The 16,744-nt window shown below is 61.1% G+C and overlaps 2 protein-coding genes across 2 annotated transcripts; both read left to right on the forward strand.

Moving 5' to 3' along the window:
• Positions 1-4,240: 4,240 nt before the first annotated feature.
• Positions 4,241-10,720, forward strand: LOC125159120 (epididymal-specific lipocalin-6-like). The gene is made up of 7 exons (XM_047847043.1): positions 4,241-4,416; positions 4,539-5,232; positions 5,619-6,116; positions 6,350-6,489; positions 9,405-9,475; positions 9,761-9,871; positions 10,106-10,720. Exons 3-7 carry the CDS (start codon positions 6,027-6,029, stop codon positions 10,318-10,320), a joined length of 627 nt encoding a protein of 208 aa, XP_047702999.1. The 5' UTR covers positions 4,241-4,416; positions 4,539-5,232; positions 5,619-6,026; the 3' UTR covers positions 10,321-10,720.
• A 1,137-nt stretch (positions 10,721-11,857) lies between these two features.
• On the forward strand, positions 11,858-15,785 carry LOC125159046 (epididymal-specific lipocalin-10-like). The gene is made up of 5 exons (XM_047846836.1): positions 11,858-11,978; positions 12,677-12,754; positions 13,068-13,138; positions 14,508-14,660; positions 14,988-15,785. The coding sequence occupies exons 3-5, from the start codon at positions 13,090-13,092 to the stop codon at positions 15,014-15,016; spliced, it is 231 nt and encodes a 76-aa protein (XP_047702792.1). The 5' UTR covers positions 11,858-11,978; positions 12,677-12,754; positions 13,068-13,089; the 3' UTR covers positions 15,017-15,785.
• The last annotated feature ends 959 nt before the right edge of the window (positions 15,786-16,744 follow it).

A 16,744-nucleotide genomic window follows, 5' to 3' on the forward strand; every position in this document is an offset into this window, starting at 1 on the left:
TCGGTTGGTTGAGCATCTGACCGGCTCAGGTCATGATCTCACAGTTCATGAGTTCAAGCCCCGCATCGGGCTCTGTGCTTCGGATTCTGTGTCTCCCTCTCTCCCTGCCCCTCCCCTGTTCACGCTCTGTCTCTGTCTCAAAAATGAATAAACATTAAAAAGAATAAAATCAAAAGTGAGCCGGAGAAGATCCGTGGGCAGAGCGAGAAGACAGGTGGAGAGTGGCCTGGTATGGACACAAAGGGACGAAAGGAAGGCAGGCTCAAGGGACTAACTTGCCGACGAGACAGCAGAATTAAACAGCTGGCTAACGAACCCAGAACGAGCGAGCCAACGGGGCCGGGGGGGGGGGCAGCGCGACGGGGGCCATCAGGAGAGTCAGGCGGGGACGCCAGCGCCGCGTGGCACAGCAGCCGAGACGAAAGCTTGCCCGGACGGGCGTAGGGGACCGCAGGGGGCACGAGCCAGTGGCCGTGAGCCCGGGACACGCCAGCATAGGCTGTCCAAGCTGAGGAGCAGAGAATGACCGCCAGCGGCCGGGGTCGGGCGTGTGAAGTACTCCCAGGAAGAGAAGGGAGCGAAAATTGGGCAGAAAAAGATTTGAAGAAATAGAGGTGAAGACATGCCCACTTGACCGAACACATCCCGGGCGCAGGGAAGCCAGAGCAGGATGAAAGAAACCACCCCCAGGGACATCGTGCTCAAGTGGACGCAGCGGCTTGGGGACGACGTTCACGGAGCCGCAGAGAAAAGGCGCTTCGCAGCCAGAGGCCGTGACAGCTGGCTTCTCATGGCACGGGACGCAGGCACATCTCTGAAACCAACTCAGAGTTCTGGGAAATCAAACTATGCTTTTTAAGTGTATTTTTAAAATTTATGTATTTACTCTTGGGGTGGGGGGCATGAGCAGGGGAGGGGCGGAAAGAGAGGGAGGGAGAGAATCCAAGCTGACTCAGGGCAGAGCCCGACACGGGGTGCAAACCCACGAACTGTGACATCCTGACCTGAGCCGAAATCACCAGTCGGATGCTTAGCCGACTGAGCCCCCGGGGGCCCCAATAAAGCTACGCTCAGAGAAATCAATGTGGAGAGATTTGTCCCTTGTTTACCTGCGGCACAATAAATTACTGCTAGCGTGTTCCTCAGGCAGAGGGAAATTGCAGGCGACGCCCCCCGAGGTCCGCGGGGAGGACGGCGGCGCAGGGGATGCCGGGAGAGCGCACTCAGCGGGGACAGAGGGTCAGTGACCTCCCGTGATCACAAGACTCTGCTTCTCTGCCACGTGTTTCTTGCCTGTCAGTACGGACCCAGGAACGCTCCCTTCTTTCCTCTAGAGGCACAAACCCGTCCAGATCTGTCCAGTGGGGGCTCCCCCCGGACAGCCGCTGAGTCCTTTTGACACACTTCCCTGATTCCTCAAACACGTGTTTACTGGAAACACTCCGAGTCCTTTCCTGTTGTCCGTGACCCCACCCTGGAGTGATCCCCCCACGGAGCCGGCTCCTTCTTGCAGAGAGCGGTGTTGAGAAAGCAAGATCTGAGAGCCAGGTGCCCCCCGCTCCCTCCTCACTGGGCTGGCCTGGGCTTGGCCTCAGCAGAGAGACGCCCCCCGCTTTCCAACCCTGAGAAGACCGTCGCCCTCTGACGCATCCCGGAGCGCAAGAAAGCCGTTTCGGGCTCGCTCCCCCAAACCGCTGCGAAGGACGAGCCTCAGAAAATCCAGAACTCAGGGTTTGTTTGGGGTTCCTTTACTCTTTAGCCTGAGAATATACAGAAAAAAAATCAGGGCTGATTCCGCTGACCCCGTTCGGGTGTTACGTCATTCGTCTATTATACAGTTTGACTCCTTTTAAAAAGTTTTAAATGTTTATTTTTGACAGAGAGAGACAGATGGAGTGCGAGATGGGGAGGGGCAGAGAGAGAGAGGAGACACGGACTCTGCAGCCGGCTCCGGGCTCCGAGCTGTCAGCACAGAGCCCGATGCGGGGCTCGGACTTGTGAACCCCAATATGATGACCTGAGCCGAAGTTGGACGCTCAACCGACAGAGCCTCCCAGGCGCCCCTGTGCAGTTGAATCCCACTTGTTTACTTTTGATGTAACAGGTTACCCAGATCCCAAAGTCAAATCGACACCAAGGAGGCATGCAGGGGGAGGGGGGTGTAACTTCCTCTGCGGCCCTACCTACCCTACCTGCCCCTGGGGGGGGGCCACACTCCTTAGACTCCGATTTCTCCGTTCTGGGTTTCTTCTGGCAGAAGGAGGCAGACACACACGTTCTGAGTCTCACCCGCCTGCTTCGCGTACCCTTCGGCACTTTGTTCTTTCACTTGACGGTACACCCGCGTGTCACGTCACCCGACACCAGTTCACGGAGCCTTCCCACTGCGTGCGTCGCCGCGGAGGGCTCCGCTGTGGGCACACCGTCTTTGCGCCAACCAAGTTCCCGTGCGTGGCCATTTAGGTGGCTTCCAACGGCGTTCCGTTAGAAACGGTGCTTCGGTGAGTGAGCACCGCGTACGTCCATTTTTTTGTGTCGTGGCAGGTGATTCTTCGGGGTAAGTTCCTGAGTGGGCTTCTAGATCAGAAGATAAATGGGTTTTGTTAGATGTCGCCACGTTTCCCTGTATAGGAATCGTACCCTTTTGCGGTCTGAAGAGCCAAACGTGGCACGCTCGGGGCCCCACGGCCTGGCCAGGGAGCGTGTGGTGTGGCTGAGCTCTTCGACTTTTCGCCGGGTGATAGGTGATAACCAGTTATCGGTGTTGTTTTAATTTGCGCGTCTCCGACGGTGAATGAAAATGGAGACCGTCTCCGTTCATCGGGGGTGCCCTCACGAAGGACCACAGCCCTAAACGTCTGAGGTGGATTCTGTCCCAGCTCTGGAGGCTGGAGTCTGAGATGCAGCTCTGGAGGCTGGAGTTTGGAACCCAGATGGCTGGGTTGTGTCCTCCTGAGGCCTCTCTCATGGCCATCTCCTCCCCGTGTCCCCACACGGTCTCCCCTGTGTGGTGTCTGTGTCTTAATTTCTTCTCATAAGGACCCCAGTTACGTTTAACCTGTATGACCTTGTTTTGATTTAATCCCTCGTCAAAGGCTCCATCTCTAAATAGTGCTGCATGTTGAGGTGCTGGGGTCAGGACTTAAGCAGAGAAATTTGAGGGGGACACAATTCATAGCAAACATCTTTTTGTATGTTTAGGCATCGCTTTAATTTTTTTTGCATGAATTATCTGGGTATGTCCTTTGTCCATTTTTCTGATGAGTTTTTGGCCATTTTTTCTTCAATTTTTAACTATTTATTTTTGAGAGAGAGAAAGAGCGAGTGGGGGAGTGGCAGAGAGAGAGAGAGAGGGAGAGAGAGAGTCCCAAGCAGGCTCCACGCTGCCAGTGCAGAGCCCAATGTGGGGCTTGAACTCAGGAACTGTGAGATCCTGACCTGAGCTGAAGTCGGACACTTAACTGACTGAGCCACTCAGGTGCCTTTTTTCTTTAATTTTTAAAAGTTCCTTATAGAGCATGGCTATTAGCCCTTGCATGTGATATATGTTGGACATACTTTCTCCAGATCTGTCATTCATCTTTTGACTTTGTTTGTGGCTTCTTTTGGCTATAAAAAAGTTTAAAAAATACAGACGGGTTATTTATCAATACTTTTTTTTAAAATTACATCTGGATGTTGTTGCAAGTTAGTGTGGCCTATGGGTTTGTAATGGCTTGATTTGCCTCAGCTGCACGGCGTTTCCCAGAATTCCCAGAAGGCGACAGCCTTACAGGGCTTATGCAATGGGCTCCCACAGCGACATGGGGTCAAACTCCTGCCCCAAATCCCTTATTTGTGAATTCATATGCCTCCTGGTGGTTCTGCTTTCAGGAGTGAACTGATGCAATTAGAAAGCCTTTTCCTACATCCATGTGATAGGGAAATTCACCAATGATTTCATTCATTACTCGTGTGGTTCTGTTTCCACATTTAGTGTCAGATCTCTGATCCATTTGGTGTTTACTCTCGCGCATGAGGCGAATATGTTTCATTTTAACCTTCCAGATGGAAATCCAGTTGCCCTGACAGCATTGATTTACAAAAACTGATTTCTTCCTGGGATTTAAGACATCTCCTTTGCAGCACAACCTGTTCAATCTGGCTCAGGAGAGCCCACTGTATATATTTTTTCCCCAAATCTGCGTTCCGTAAGATCATTTCGGGCTACCCAGATGTCTTTTTATCTCTACCATGTTTTATGGTTTCCAGCTACATTACGAGAATTTAAAGAACACGGCGTAACGTCAAATGTGGCTCTTATCTTGTTAAGCCAGGTGTTCGTAGCCGTTCTCACAATCTGTGTGGTTCCAACGTGTGTGTCGGCCCCCAGCATTCCTGTTGCCATCCTGACCCCCAACATGATGGCGCTGGGAGGTGGGCTTTTGGAAGGTGACAAGGCCATGGGGGTGGAGTGCCCATGAGGGGAATCGGCGCAGCCGGAGCCCCCCACGTCCCCCCGCCGTGATGACACCTAGACGCCCTTGTCCATCCTGCAGGCACAGCTGACTGGAACACCCGGCGTCCAGAACTGGGAGAAATCAGTGTCTGTTGCGCGTAAGCCGCCCGGTGTGCGCTTTTGTGATGCCAGCCCCGGGGCACTAAGGGAGGCCGCCTGGGGCCCCAATGCAGGAAGCGTCCGTGGGGCTTCTGTTACCTTTCTTCTGCTGTGTTTCTCTCCGTTCACCTTAGTCTCCCCGAATGTTTTGTCAGGAATCTCCATGCGAAAAAACAGCAAATAGGATTACTCTGAAGTGTAGGGTGATATTTTTGTCCTTGTGAGTCATCTCCAGCTGCGAGGCATCAGAGAAGCTGGCAGTCAGGGGCCATCCTAATCCACGTTCGAGGCCCGACACCCCCCGGGCTCCGGGGCAGTGGGAGCTTAGCTGCACGTTCGTGCCGGGGCTGGCTGGTTTACCTGTGTCCACCTTCCCCACGGGGCTCACCAAGGGCCGGGTGGTGGCTCATCAGGGGTCAGTCCTTAGACCTGGCAAGACACGTGGCTTTATCTTTCCTTCACCTTCCGCATCTCGCTTGTTTTGGTGTTAGAACCCTTGGAAGCCGACTGGCGAAGCCATTGGAAATGTAGTGTGCCCATTCCACCCCCACCCCCGGGGGATCCTGCCGGCCGCCTCCCCTTGGATTTCAGGGTCTCAGACGGATCCAGCCAAGCCCTCTGCCCTCTGCTCCCAGGTAGGGGCTCAGATGACCCAGAGGTGAGAAACCCAGGCCCACAGAGAACTCTCACGGAAACTTGGGGGATGTGCAGCTCCTGGCCCGGGTCATGGAGTACAGAGGTGGGGGGGCAGCAGGCCAAGCCTGGCCGGAGAGTGGGCGAGTCCAGACAGGTGGAGCGGAGGGGCAGAAGGAACAGGACATTCCGGGCTGGCTGCTGACTGTGTGTGGGGGCAGGAGGCCAAGGCCAGCAGAGCAGAATAACGGGTGGTCAGGAGGGAGTGGGAGCTTTTTTTCTTTTTTTTTCCTATTTTTAATGATTGAGACAAAAGATCTGAAGTGCAGCTTTTAGAAGAACTGTTTGTGCCTTCCTTCCCTTGGTCTTGACTTTGGCCTGCTGCCAGCCACGGTTAAAGACCAGGGTCTCTGGCCTTCCCAGACTGAGCAAGGGAGAGCGTTGAATCCCCAGTGGTGTCAGTGGTTTGACCGGCGTTAGGATGCCCATTCTGGAACCGCCCAACAGAAGGAAGCAGACAGAAGCAGGGGTCGGCACGGCAGTGTTGACGCTCCTCGGGGCCCAGTCCCCATTCTCCAGCGCATCGGGGCAGGGCACAGGGGCCACCACTGAATAATAATGCCACCCCCTCGGGAAATGTCACCACCTTGCAAGGAGACAGGCCAGCGTGGTGTCTTGGTGGTCAGTGGCCGCCCACAGTGACCCACGCAGAGACATTTGAACGGGTTTACATGGGCCGGAGGGACTGCGCAGACCCGGGCCCCGCGGCAGGTGTGCTGGTGCAGACTTCCGGAAGATGGGGAGCGTCCTGCTCACTGCTCTTCTGACGTCGGTCTCAGCGCCTTGCGCCCAGGCTGTGTGGCTGGGAAGGCTGGACCCGAGGCAGGTAACGGCCCATCCGTTGGTGCCAGCGCTGGCCTCGAGCCCCGGCGGTCCTAGGGGCCCAGGCCCCTCCTGTGGGGCTGCAGTCTCTGGGTTACCCTCCCGGTGCCGGCCCAGACCGGCACCGGCTACGGGGGGGATGGGTCAGCCTGAGTCAGGGGCCCTGGACTCCCAGACAAAGAGGACGCCTCAAGGGGCTGGGGGACCCGGCCCCCTCACCTGCTCCTCTCCTCCCAGCTTCTGGGGTCCTGGTACGTTCTCGCCGTGGCCTCCGGTGAGAAGGGCTTTGCGGTGGAGAAGGCCACGAAGAACATCGAGGGTGTCGTGGTGACCCTTACTGCAGAAAACAATCTGAAAATGCTGTCCTCCAGACACAGGTGAGCGAGCTGTGCGCTGTGGGCCTGTGTCCCCGGAGAGCAGGTCTGGCGGGCCTCTGGGTGGAATCATGGTGGATGCTGGAGGCCTCTCGGGGCAAGGCCCCCCCCTCAGCTGCCGCCTAAAGTGGGCTCGCGCATCATGTCTCGGAGCCGCTGGTAACCTTCCTCCCACACCCGCGTCTGCCTTCGGGAGCCGTGGGGCCCTGGGTCCCGCTGGGACGGTCCTGGCCGTGGGACGAGCAAGGACAGAGGAGGTCTGGGGTCTGATGGTGGCCCCGCTATGTTGGCCCCGCGAGCACACACGGTCACACGCGCCACGGTGTGGGCCACAAAGCCGCGTGGCTGGCTGTGTCCCGGTGAGGCTGGCGGAATCAGACATCCAAATCCAGAAGCCAGGCGTCTGGAGAGCCTCAGGCTCTGTGAAAAGCCACCGGTGACCTAAGGGCCACGCGGGTGGACGTAAGGGCCACGGGGGTGGCCGCGGGGCTGGGACGCCATTCCGGTGTCCGCTCTCTGGTGTGACTGATTAGCAGCCCCTCCTGGTGCTGTGTCACCTGCACCTCTGGGGACCACGGCCAGATGCTGGTTTGGAAAGACGGATGGTGCCGAGCCCCGCTCCCCACCAGGACTGCAAGTGGGCCCTCTTACATTGAATTGAATTGAGTTGAGTTGAATTGAATTGAAATGAATTCATCTGTTGGCCTTTGGATAGGAAGTGCATTTGCATGGTTCAGAAATCAGAGTCCCCAAAGGTACACAGAGCGGGTCCTTCCCACCTGCCCAGCCAGCCCGTCCCCTCCCTGCAGGTGACCCATGCTTGTGATTCGTGGCGGCTCCTCCGACATGGGCGGCCACACGCCAGCACACGTGTGTCACCGAGCCACGCACGCCGGGAACCTCTCCGTATCCGTCCACACAGGCTCTGCTCTCCCTTAGAACATTTCCCATTTTATTCTCTTCTGTCTTTATTGAGTTGTTAAAAATTGTGGTAAGGTAAATGCAGCACAGAGACGGCCGTCGTAACCACTTTCAAGGACGCAGTTCGGGGGCGTCGGGCGCACTCACACTGTCGTGCAGCCGTCCCCCTGTCTGTCCCCAGAACGTGTTCATCTTCCCAGTGGACTCTGTCCCGTTGCGTGTGGACCCTCCCCTCCCCCAGCCCCACCCTCCGACTCCTCCAGGGCCTCTGGCGAGCGTCCATTCCTACGGGACGTGCCCCCCTGTGACGGGCAGACCTCAGCACGGTGCCCTCCGGCTTCGCCCACGTGGTAGCAGCTGCCGCGATTCCCCTCCTTTTCGAGGCTGACGTTCCGTGGTGCGGCCGGAGCACGTGGCAGCTCCCGCCTCTTGGTTTTGTAAATCACGCCGCCGTGAACGTGGGTGTGTAAGTCTCCCTTCAGATCCTGCTTTCGGTTCTGGGCCCTCGCAGCGGCGGGACCGCGGGGTCACACGGTGATTCCATGTCACATTTTCGGAGGCGCTCTGCTCTGTTTTTTTTTTTTAAATATATGAAACTTATTGTCCAATTGGTTTCCATACAACACCCAGTGCTCATCCCAACAGGTGCCCTCCTCGATACCCGTCACCCACCCTCCCCTCCCTCCCACCCCCCATCAGCCCTCAGTTGTTCTCAGTTTTTGAGAGTCTCTTATGCTTTGGCTCTCTCCCACTCTAACCTCTTTTTTTTTTTTCCTTCGCCTCCCCCATGGGTTCCCGTTAAGTTTCTGCTGTGTTTTACAGCTGCGTATTGGTCCAGGAGGCTTTGTGCCAGCGCCCTGCTGCTGGGCAGACGGGGGTCTCCAATCTTTTGCAGTTGGAAACACACTTTGGGGAGCGGGCTCAGGGGTCTACCCGAAGGATAAATCTCTCGGAGTCCCTGTGGCTCCACGTCAGACGTGGCCGGTCCCCTGAACTGGCGCCTGTCCCAGGCATTCCCTCACTCTTTGTTCTTTGCCGTCTGATGGGCAACAGATGGCCCCGTGTCAACTTTTACGTACCTTCTCTAAGGGCAGGGGCCAGGGGCATCCTGGGACATGTCAACGTGGTTTGTGCGCTTCCTCCCCAACACGGGGCTCAAACTCACAACCCTGAGATCAAGACCTGAGCCGAGATCAAGAGTCGGACGCTTAACCGAGTCACCCAGGCTCCCCTGGCTGTTCGTATCTTGGCATATTTTTCTGTTAGGTGTGTTTTTAGTGGTTTGTAAGAACCCTTCAGTTATTTGGGATCTTAGCCTCTCATCTGTGATAAAAATTAGTTGCAAATATAGTTCCCAGTTTGTAATTTTTCTTATAACATTGAGAAGGGTTTTTGTTTGTTTGTTTTATTTTTTTAATTTTAATTTTTTAAAGTTTATTTACTTATTTCGAGAGGGAGAGAAATTGTGAGTGAGGGAGGGTCAGAGAGAGAAAGAGGGAGAGAGAGAGAATCCCAAGTAGGTTCCACGCTGTCAGCACAGAGCCTGACACGGGGCTCGATCCCACAAACCATGAGATCATGACCTGAGGCTGAAATCTGGAGTCGGACCCTTAACCGCCTGAGCCCCCCAGGCACCCCAAGACCCACTGCCTGTCTGTTGTGTCGGTTCACTTTAGGGACTGAGTGGCCCCTTGTGATGCTGGGGCTCCTCACCCCAAATTGCAGAGGGCCCAGCGTCTGTCTGAGGCTCATTTTGCGCCCTTGCGCCCCCACCACCCCGGGGAGGGAACTGATCTGCACTTGGCTCTCGTGTAGCTCATTCCCGAGCCAGGCTGGATTCGCTGGAGAGCGAGGTTTCTGGGTAACGGGGGCCGTCAGAGGAAGCCAGGATCCCTCTGCGACACGCTGGCAGCAGGCCGGGCCCCGGCGGCAGGACCCTTGTGTCCTGTGGTCCCGACTCTGGACCCTGAGCTGAGGACGGACGGTCTCTTTTCCAGGCTGGAGAGGTGTGACGTGGGCACGGTGTTGCTGCGGAGACAGAACTCTGGATGGGTGTTTGAGAACCCCTGTAAGGCGACAGCCTCCGCGGTGTCCCGCGGGGTGCGGGGCAGCCTGGGGATGGGCTCGCTCGCCTGGCCAGCACTGCGGGAAGGGGAGGGGATCGGTCACCCCAGACTCCCTCTGTGATGTGCAGGGGGGTGGCCCTCTGCCCCCGTGGGGACAGGACCGGGGGAGTGTGACCCCGGATGAGCTGGGACAGGCCCTCGCCAGCTGGCCATCCGTCACCGGGGACCCGGGGACCACGGGGCTCTGGGGCTCTGAGCTTGCCGGGGGGGCCTCTCGTGTCTCCCAGCCCTGGGCGTGTTAGACTACCGGGTACTGGGCACCGACTTCAGGGACTACGCCATCGTCTTCACCCAGCTGGAGTTCAAGGACGAGGCCTTCAGCACCGTGGAGCTCTACAGTGAGTGGCTGAGACCTCGGGCCCGCCCACAAACTCCCTGCCGGCAGCAGTCACGCTGGCTGTGCGGGAAACACATCGTCCCAGGGTCCGGGGCTAGAGAGAGGGGTCCGGTCCGCCGCCTGGGCTGGCCCCTGTGGCCCCAGGGACCCGGCGCCTCATCCTGCACTCCCCCCGCTGCAAGAGGGGCGGCTGGGGCGTGGGGCACAGGTGTGAGGGTCCCCTCCTGCCCCGCAGGTCGCACGGAGCTGGCCAGCCAGGAGGCCGTGCGCCTCTTCACCAGGTGGAGCAGGGGCCTGGGCTTCCTGTCCCAGCAGCAGGCCGCGCTGCAGCGGGACCGTGAGTGTCCCCCGGGGCCGCCCCCATGCCCAAGAGCCGGCTCACTTCCGCTGGTCTCGGGGAGCCTCCCGGTCTCAGTGAGTCAGGCAGAACTGGGGGGGGCGGGTGGTTAGTTCTTCAAGGAGTCACCTGCTCCCTGGCCCAAGTCAGGCCGGCAGGGGAGGCCCCGTCTCGGATGAGGTCGTGGGCCCGTCCTCACGCCTCCCCTTGTCCCCCCAGTCACCTGCACGCACAAGGCCTTCCAGGTAAGCTGGCTTCCCGAGCATCACCCCGCGTCCTACACCCCAGTGCTCTGCAGCCGTGAAGGGCCAGGGACCGGGGTGGAGGCAGATGCCCCTCGGGGTGAACCTGGGGTCCCCCAGTGCTCTTCCTGGTTTTCAGTGAATGCTTCGGCCTCCAGCGGGGACAGTGCCCACCGTGTCCGGACCAGGCCGGCCAGGCGCTGGCAACCTGCTCAGCCACCTGGGTGCTGGGTGCTGAGTGCTGGGTGCTGGGCAGGTGCTCCCAGGGACTCTTGCTGCGTTTCCAAATAAAGCGACTCCACAAACGTCTAGAGTTGCCTCTCACTCGTGTGCCGGGCTGGGCTCGGTGTCGAGGGCGGACAGAGATGGACGGGGCGCCGCTCTCGTGGGGCGCGGGCCGCACAGGGAGAGGATAGGGTGCGGTGGGCACACCCCGGCTGAACGACACGGCACAGAGAGCCAGCTCGGGGGCGAGAGGGCTGGCCTGCACTTGTGTCCCTCGGCAGAGTCCCTCTGGGTGAGGGGACCCGCGCACACGGGTCTCGGCCGGGGAGTGGGGGCTGGGCCGGAGGCAGCCGCTCCCCGGGGAGGGGTCACACAGCCCCGGGCCAATGGGAGGGTCGTCTGCCCGAGTGAGAGCAGGCCTGCGGTTCGAGTTCGGACAGGGTGCTGGGCCGACGAGGTGGGCACTGGTGCCCACCAGGGTGCCGGGCTGGGGCACCTCGGTGTCCGGGGCAGGGCTCTGGGGCAAGGGCAGGGGCCCAGGATTGCAGAGGCCTGGGCTGTGGGGCCTCCTGTGGTCTGGTGGGGCCCTGCCTGAGGTCCTGGCAGAAGCTGGGGTGGGGGCTGCCCATCCCTCACGGCGAGGGGCGGTGCACACCAGGAAGGGGGGCAGGCGGGCACATACAGGAGAGTTGCATGCACACGCACACGCACCCCATTGCCTGTGCACACACACCGGCTGCCCCCTCTGTCAGCACCTGCTCAGGGCGACCCTGCGGTCAGGTCCTGCTTCTCACACTCAGATAACCTTATGAAGTGACTCATAGTGACACCAGCTGGCTGTTGTCTCTCTTCCGGGGGTGGGGAGCTACTGTGAGAGGCCCAGGGCTCCCACTGTGAGGAGGGACGGCTCCAGGGGACACGTGGTGACCTGAGGTCGGGGGGGGGGGGGGAGTGACCTCGGGAACACGATGGCTTTGTCTTCAGGGGCCTCCCAGGCAGGTGGCACCGACCAGGCTGAGCACCTGGGCCGGCCCTCTGTGCCCGGGGCAGGAGAGGGCCCGAAGCCCCCCGGCCTCCCCATCGGCCCACCCCAGGCCGGCTCAAGGCTCCGGGTTGGTTGGACGGCCACGGCAGGGTCAGTGGGTGGGGAGATTTAAACTCAGTGCCCTGGTGGCCGAAGAGGGAGGCTGGAGATGGGACCGGGGAGGCTGGTGTCCACGCTGGTCCTGGCGTTCGTGCTGGCCATGGGGTCCCGGCCACAGGAACAGCTGCCCAGGGAGGCCCACAGCCTCAACTGGAACAAGGTAAAGCCGTAGGCCTGCTGTCCCCTGAGCCAGGCACCCAGGCCGTGGGGGCCAGGGATCGTCCGTTTAGGGATCGCTCCCCAAAAATCTTCCAAGGGCTTTCCCGGGGCCCTGGGCAGTGCCCCGAGGCTGGCAGGAGTATCCGGCACAGGCCCCTGCCGGCCCAGTGGGACTGCCTCCCCCGGCCTCTCCCAGAGCAACTGCCGGCCATGGGGGTGGGTAGGGCGCAGGGTCCCAGGCAGGTGCACCCAGAGATGCTAGGTGGGCAGAGGTGGAATCAGCAGGACGTGTTCTGGAACGGGGAGATGGCTGGCAGGTGGAACCCTCCAGCGGGGGTGGCTGTGGGCACAGGCTGAGCGGGCCGTGGCGGTGTCTGGGACGGTGGGTTTGCGGCAGGAAATCAGAGGGACGGGGCCCCCCCGGAGGCCCTGCACGGGAAGGAAGTTACAGCACACGGTTCCCACTGCCCAGCCCCCGCACCCCCAGACAGTCTGGCGTCTGCCCACCAGGGCCCCTAACCAGGGGCGTGCAGGTCCGGGGGGCTGGACGCGGGCTGGGTGTCTGGGAGGCATCCCTTGTCCGGTGGGTTCCGGGAGCCTGGCTGGGAGCCTGGGAAGGTGTGCCTTCCCCAGCAGCTCTGTACAGTTTTCAGGGTTCTGGTACATTCGGTCTGTCATCTCCGATGTCTTGCCTGGCAGACACACGAGGAAGCTGGGGGCATCCAGGGTGAAGTTTCACAAAGTGGGCCAGCTGAAGGTGGTCCTGGCCTTTAGCCGGTGAGTGGAGCAGGGCGGGGGGCCCAGCACAGCCTCCCCAGAGCCCTGGCCACGGCAGCCTGGGGCATCTTCCCGGCCGGGTGGGGGTGCCGGACCCGGATCACCGGGAAAGCCTACAGTGACGGTCCCCACAGCCCTGAAACCCATCACTTCCTGCCCCTAAAATTCAAAAGCCTGATTTGGGGAGAAGCCCCCACGCTACACGCGGTCACTCAGCAGGCACTGGGTGTTCGAACTGTTTCCCTTAAGCTGTGGGACCGGTCCTGGTCCAAATTGGAAAATTCCAGAAACGGGCCCCCGCCTGTCCCCCTAGGTCACAGGGGTGCCAGCCACACATGTTACTTCTTTGGAAAGATGGGAAGAAGGCGATGTTCAGGAACACACGTGCGTATGAGAGCCCAGGGCCGGGAGAGGGAGGCCCGGGGTGGCAGTGCCTCCCCCGCCCCCCCCCCCCCCCCCCCCCCCGCCGCACCGCTTCCTCACCCAGACGCGGGACAGGACGCCTCTGCCGGCGCCGTCCCCAGCAGCCCCTCCGTCAAAGGGAACCTGGGAGAGGGGGCAGGATGGGCGCTCAGCACTCGGGGCGGTCAGGCGGGCCGTGGCCCCGGGAGTGGGGGGCTCTCGACCCCTCCCACACGCCCCTGCCTAGCTTCTCTCCCGCCCGGTGAAGGGGGTGGAGGGTTTCCACGTGCTGTCCACCGACTACAGCTACGTCGTGGTCCACCTGCGCCTGGGCCCCGCCAGCCGGACCGCCAAGATGCTACTGTTCTTAAGGGAGTGACATCTGGGGGGGTGCAGGGGCAGGTAAGGGGGGACGCAGGGGCACAGGCTCAGAGGGAGGTCTCTGCCGCAGCTCGGGCTCCGCGACAGGGCGCCCACGACCGACACCGATCCTCACAGCTCAGGGCGCCGACCCGCTGGGGGTCCGGGGTCTGCAGGCGGCCACCGTCTCGCTGCGTCAGGTGTTGGGGAGGGGGCTCCGGTCCCTTCCTCTTCTTACCGGGGCACCGATCCTGTCACGAGGACCCCAGCTAACCCTGCGCACTGCCCGAGGCCCCGACCCCGCGCACCATCGCGCTGGGGCTTTGGTGTATGAATCTGGGAGGACGCGGGCAGTCCATACCGAGGGTCGCAGCCCTTGCAGGGCTGGCTGGCGGCAGGTGACAGGTGGGTGGGCGGAGCCTGGAGACCACGTGGGCAGGTCTCTGAGTTGGCTGGTGCAGGGGTCAGTGGGGGAGGCCGGTGCAGGGGAGGGGAGGCCGGAGGGGGAGAGGCCAGGAGTGGGGCTGGCCATCCACGGGAGGCTCAGGCCCTGGCGCTGAGGGCAGGATGGGGGAGCTGGGGGTGGGGGGCAGGTGGAGGTGGTAAAGGGAAGGCAGGTGGGAAAGAGGTTCTGTGCTGGGCGGGGTGGTACGGAAGGGAGTGGGGTCGGGAAAGGACCCCCTCCAGGCACGGGGCACGCAGGGCATGCACGGGGGGGGGGGGGGGGGGGGAGGGACGGACTGCGGCCAGAGGGGTTGGGTGAGCAGACGCGGCTACCCGAGCTGGTCTCCACGGCCTCGCTGGGGACACCCGCCCGCCTCGGGGCACAGAGGGGACAGAAGGACATTTCCCCATCACCTGTCTGCCTCCGCCTCCCGTGGCAGCGCCCTCGCGTCTCTGTCCTGCCAGGGCCTGGCGGTGTCTGTGGGGGTCGGGGTGCAGCCCACGTGACCAAAACTGGTAACTGACGTGACTGTGCTTCTGGCCGCAGGCAGACGGAACACGTCCAGCTTCCCGAGCATGAAAAGACTCGTAGACACATGTGAGACTTTGGAGCTCGCCGATGGTGCGACCGTTCTTCCGAAAGACGGTGACGTGTGGTCGGGAGCCACCCCCCCGCCGCCCGCCGCCCGCCACTGTCCAGGTCCACACCATGCCTGGCCCGACCACCCTGTTAGGGTCAGCTAAGGGGGGGCAGGGGGGGCAGAGAGGAGGGGTGACAGCGGTGTCTCTTCCAGGCCCCGTGGGCCCTCTCCACGGCCCTGTCCTGCATCAGCACCAGGCTCGTCCTGCCGAAGGGCGTGGGCAGGGGGCACCGGGCAGCCCGTCTGGTCTGGCCTCTGTGCCGTGGCTGGAGGACCCGGGCAGTGTCCCACACCAGCACACGAGAAACGGGGGACAGAAAGGGAACGCTGGTGGGCAGACCGGCCCCCACCCGGCAGTCCCCCTCAGTGCCCCTCTCCCTCCACAGCCCCCTGTGCGCACGCCATCCTGCCCTGAGGGCCACCACCTTTACTTTGGGGCTCCGCTCGTGGTCCTCCGAGACCCCGGGAGCGTTCTTCGCGGTTCCGGGAGTTCGCATCCCGCGGCTTGCTGAGAGGTGTCTGGTGACCCCAGGCCGCTGATGGGGTGAAGGCCAGGGACCATGGCTCTAGCCCAAGAGGGATCCTTGACGATCCTCAGGAGCTGGGGATAGGAGGGCACGTGCTGGCCGGCAGGGAGATGCCAGTCCTGGCCCGTCAGCTAGTGCCCTCCAGGCGCCACAGCCGAGAAGGGCTGTCACCTCCTGTCTGCTGGGAATAGACCTCGGACCGGTCCCGCGTAATCCTCGCCGCGTGTCTTCTCCGCAGTGAGTCTGCGCACCGCTCCCTGCGCTCCCCGACACCCCACACTTCCCCAGGAAGCCGCTCACTCCTTCGGGAAACACGTATAAGCACCCGTGACACGCCAGGCACGTGCTTGCTGCTGGCGAGAGGGCAGTGAGCAAAATGGGCAGAGGTACTTTCAGAGACTCGTTGCCTTGTCGGGAGGGGCCCACACCGTGTGGTCACCCAGGCACGGTCACAGGCTCCGAGAGGTACATAGAGACCAGTGCAAAATGGCAAGAGCTCTGACTCGTCCCAGGGAGGGCAGGAGCAGTCAGGGAAGGCTTCTTGGAGGAAGGGACATCCTGCTGAGGGGTGAAAGCCTGGCTGTTAAGTTTGATGCGGTGGGGGAGCAGGGCATCACTGAAAGATGAAAAACCCCAGAGGGGGTCTGCCCCCAAGACCGTGACCATGCACGTCCTCTTGGCAGGATTTGCCCGGGACCGGGGGGGGGGGGGGGTGTCTCAGGACTTTTCTGTCTCAGCCTGGACCTTCTGCAGTTTCTTTGCCCTGGGGCCTCATATTATCTGCTCTCGCTTCGTCAGAGCACTGGGTCAAGAGACACACAGGCAGATAGACAGACAGACAGAGACAGAGACAGAGAATGGACGCAGGAGAAAAGGAACCCAGCGAAACCACAGACTTTCATGAACCAGCTTGGAAATGACACCCATCATTATATTCTCTCCCTCAAAACTAGTCACACGGCCATCCACCGGGGAGGGGAGGAGGTGTCACAAGGATACCAGAGGCTGTGTGAGTAAGAGGGCACATGTCGGAGATAGAGACCCCTGTTCATGCTGTGACACCACAGCCTGACGCCAGCCAGGACACGGCTGGTCCCCCCGTGGCCCAGACAGAAGCCAGGAGATGCAGAAGGCCGGACGGTCACACCGCAGAGGGGAGAGCATCCCTCACGACCCCTGGGCCAGAAAGGTTCACAGGCCCCTGGGCCAAATAACGCTCCAAAACCCGTGCGTTCCCCGGGATGGAGACCAGACCCGTCCCAGTCCATGGGAGCAGGCGTCAGAGATGCGGGCGTGCCGGGAGGGACTCGGGCAAGTGACCCCCGAGGGAGGCAGCGCCGGGCTCCTTCAGACCGGCAGGTTTCTGGTCTGGGCACCGGCAGCCCAGGTGACAATGTGACGAAGCAGAGGTCCCCAGAGACAGGTGTGATGGGCTCCCGTCTCCGGGAGACCGTCCTCAGGCAGAGAGGAGGGACCGGGGGCTCCAGGGGGACGCTGCCAGCCTGCCGGGAACCAGCCCCTCCGGCTGCAGGTGCACTCAGGTGGGCAGAGAGGACATGAACGCGACAGCAGTGCGTGGCCGGCCTCTCTTTCCCAAATCCAAGGCCAACGTCCCC

This window comes from Prionailurus viverrinus, unplaced genomic scaffold (assembly GCF_022837055.1).
Source record: "Prionailurus viverrinus isolate Anna unplaced genomic scaffold, UM_Priviv_1.0 scaffold_42, whole genome shotgun sequence".
In the NCBI taxonomy this organism is placed as follows: domain Eukaryota; kingdom Metazoa; phylum Chordata; class Mammalia; order Carnivora; family Felidae; genus Prionailurus; species Prionailurus viverrinus.

Bases quoted from the DNA above. Each gene is read 5' to 3' on its own strand.
- LOC125159120 (XM_047847043.1), top strand. From the start codon at position 6,027: ATGGGGAGCGTCCTGCTCACTGCTCTTCTGACGTCGGTCTCAGCGCCT. The intron at 9,476-9,760 runs GTAAGGCGACAG...CGTGTCTCCCAG, and splicing joins ATGGGTGTTTGAGAACCCCT to CCCTGGGCGTGTTAGACTAC. The intron at 9,872-10,105 runs GTGAGTGGCTGA...CCTGCCCCGCAG, and splicing joins CAGCACCGTGGAGCTCTACA to GTCGCACGGAGCTGGCCAGC.
- LOC125159046 (XM_047846836.1), top strand. From the start codon at position 13,090: ATGTTACTTCTTTGGAAAGATGGGAAGAAGGCGATGTTCAGGAACACA. The intron at 13,139-14,507 runs GTGCGTATGAGA...TTCTGGCCGCAG, and splicing joins GGCGATGTTCAGGAACACAC to GCAGACGGAACACGTCCAGC. The intron at 14,661-14,987 runs GTCCACACCATG...CTCCCTCCACAG, and splicing joins CGCCGCCCGCCACTGTCCAG to CCCCCTGTGCGCACGCCATC.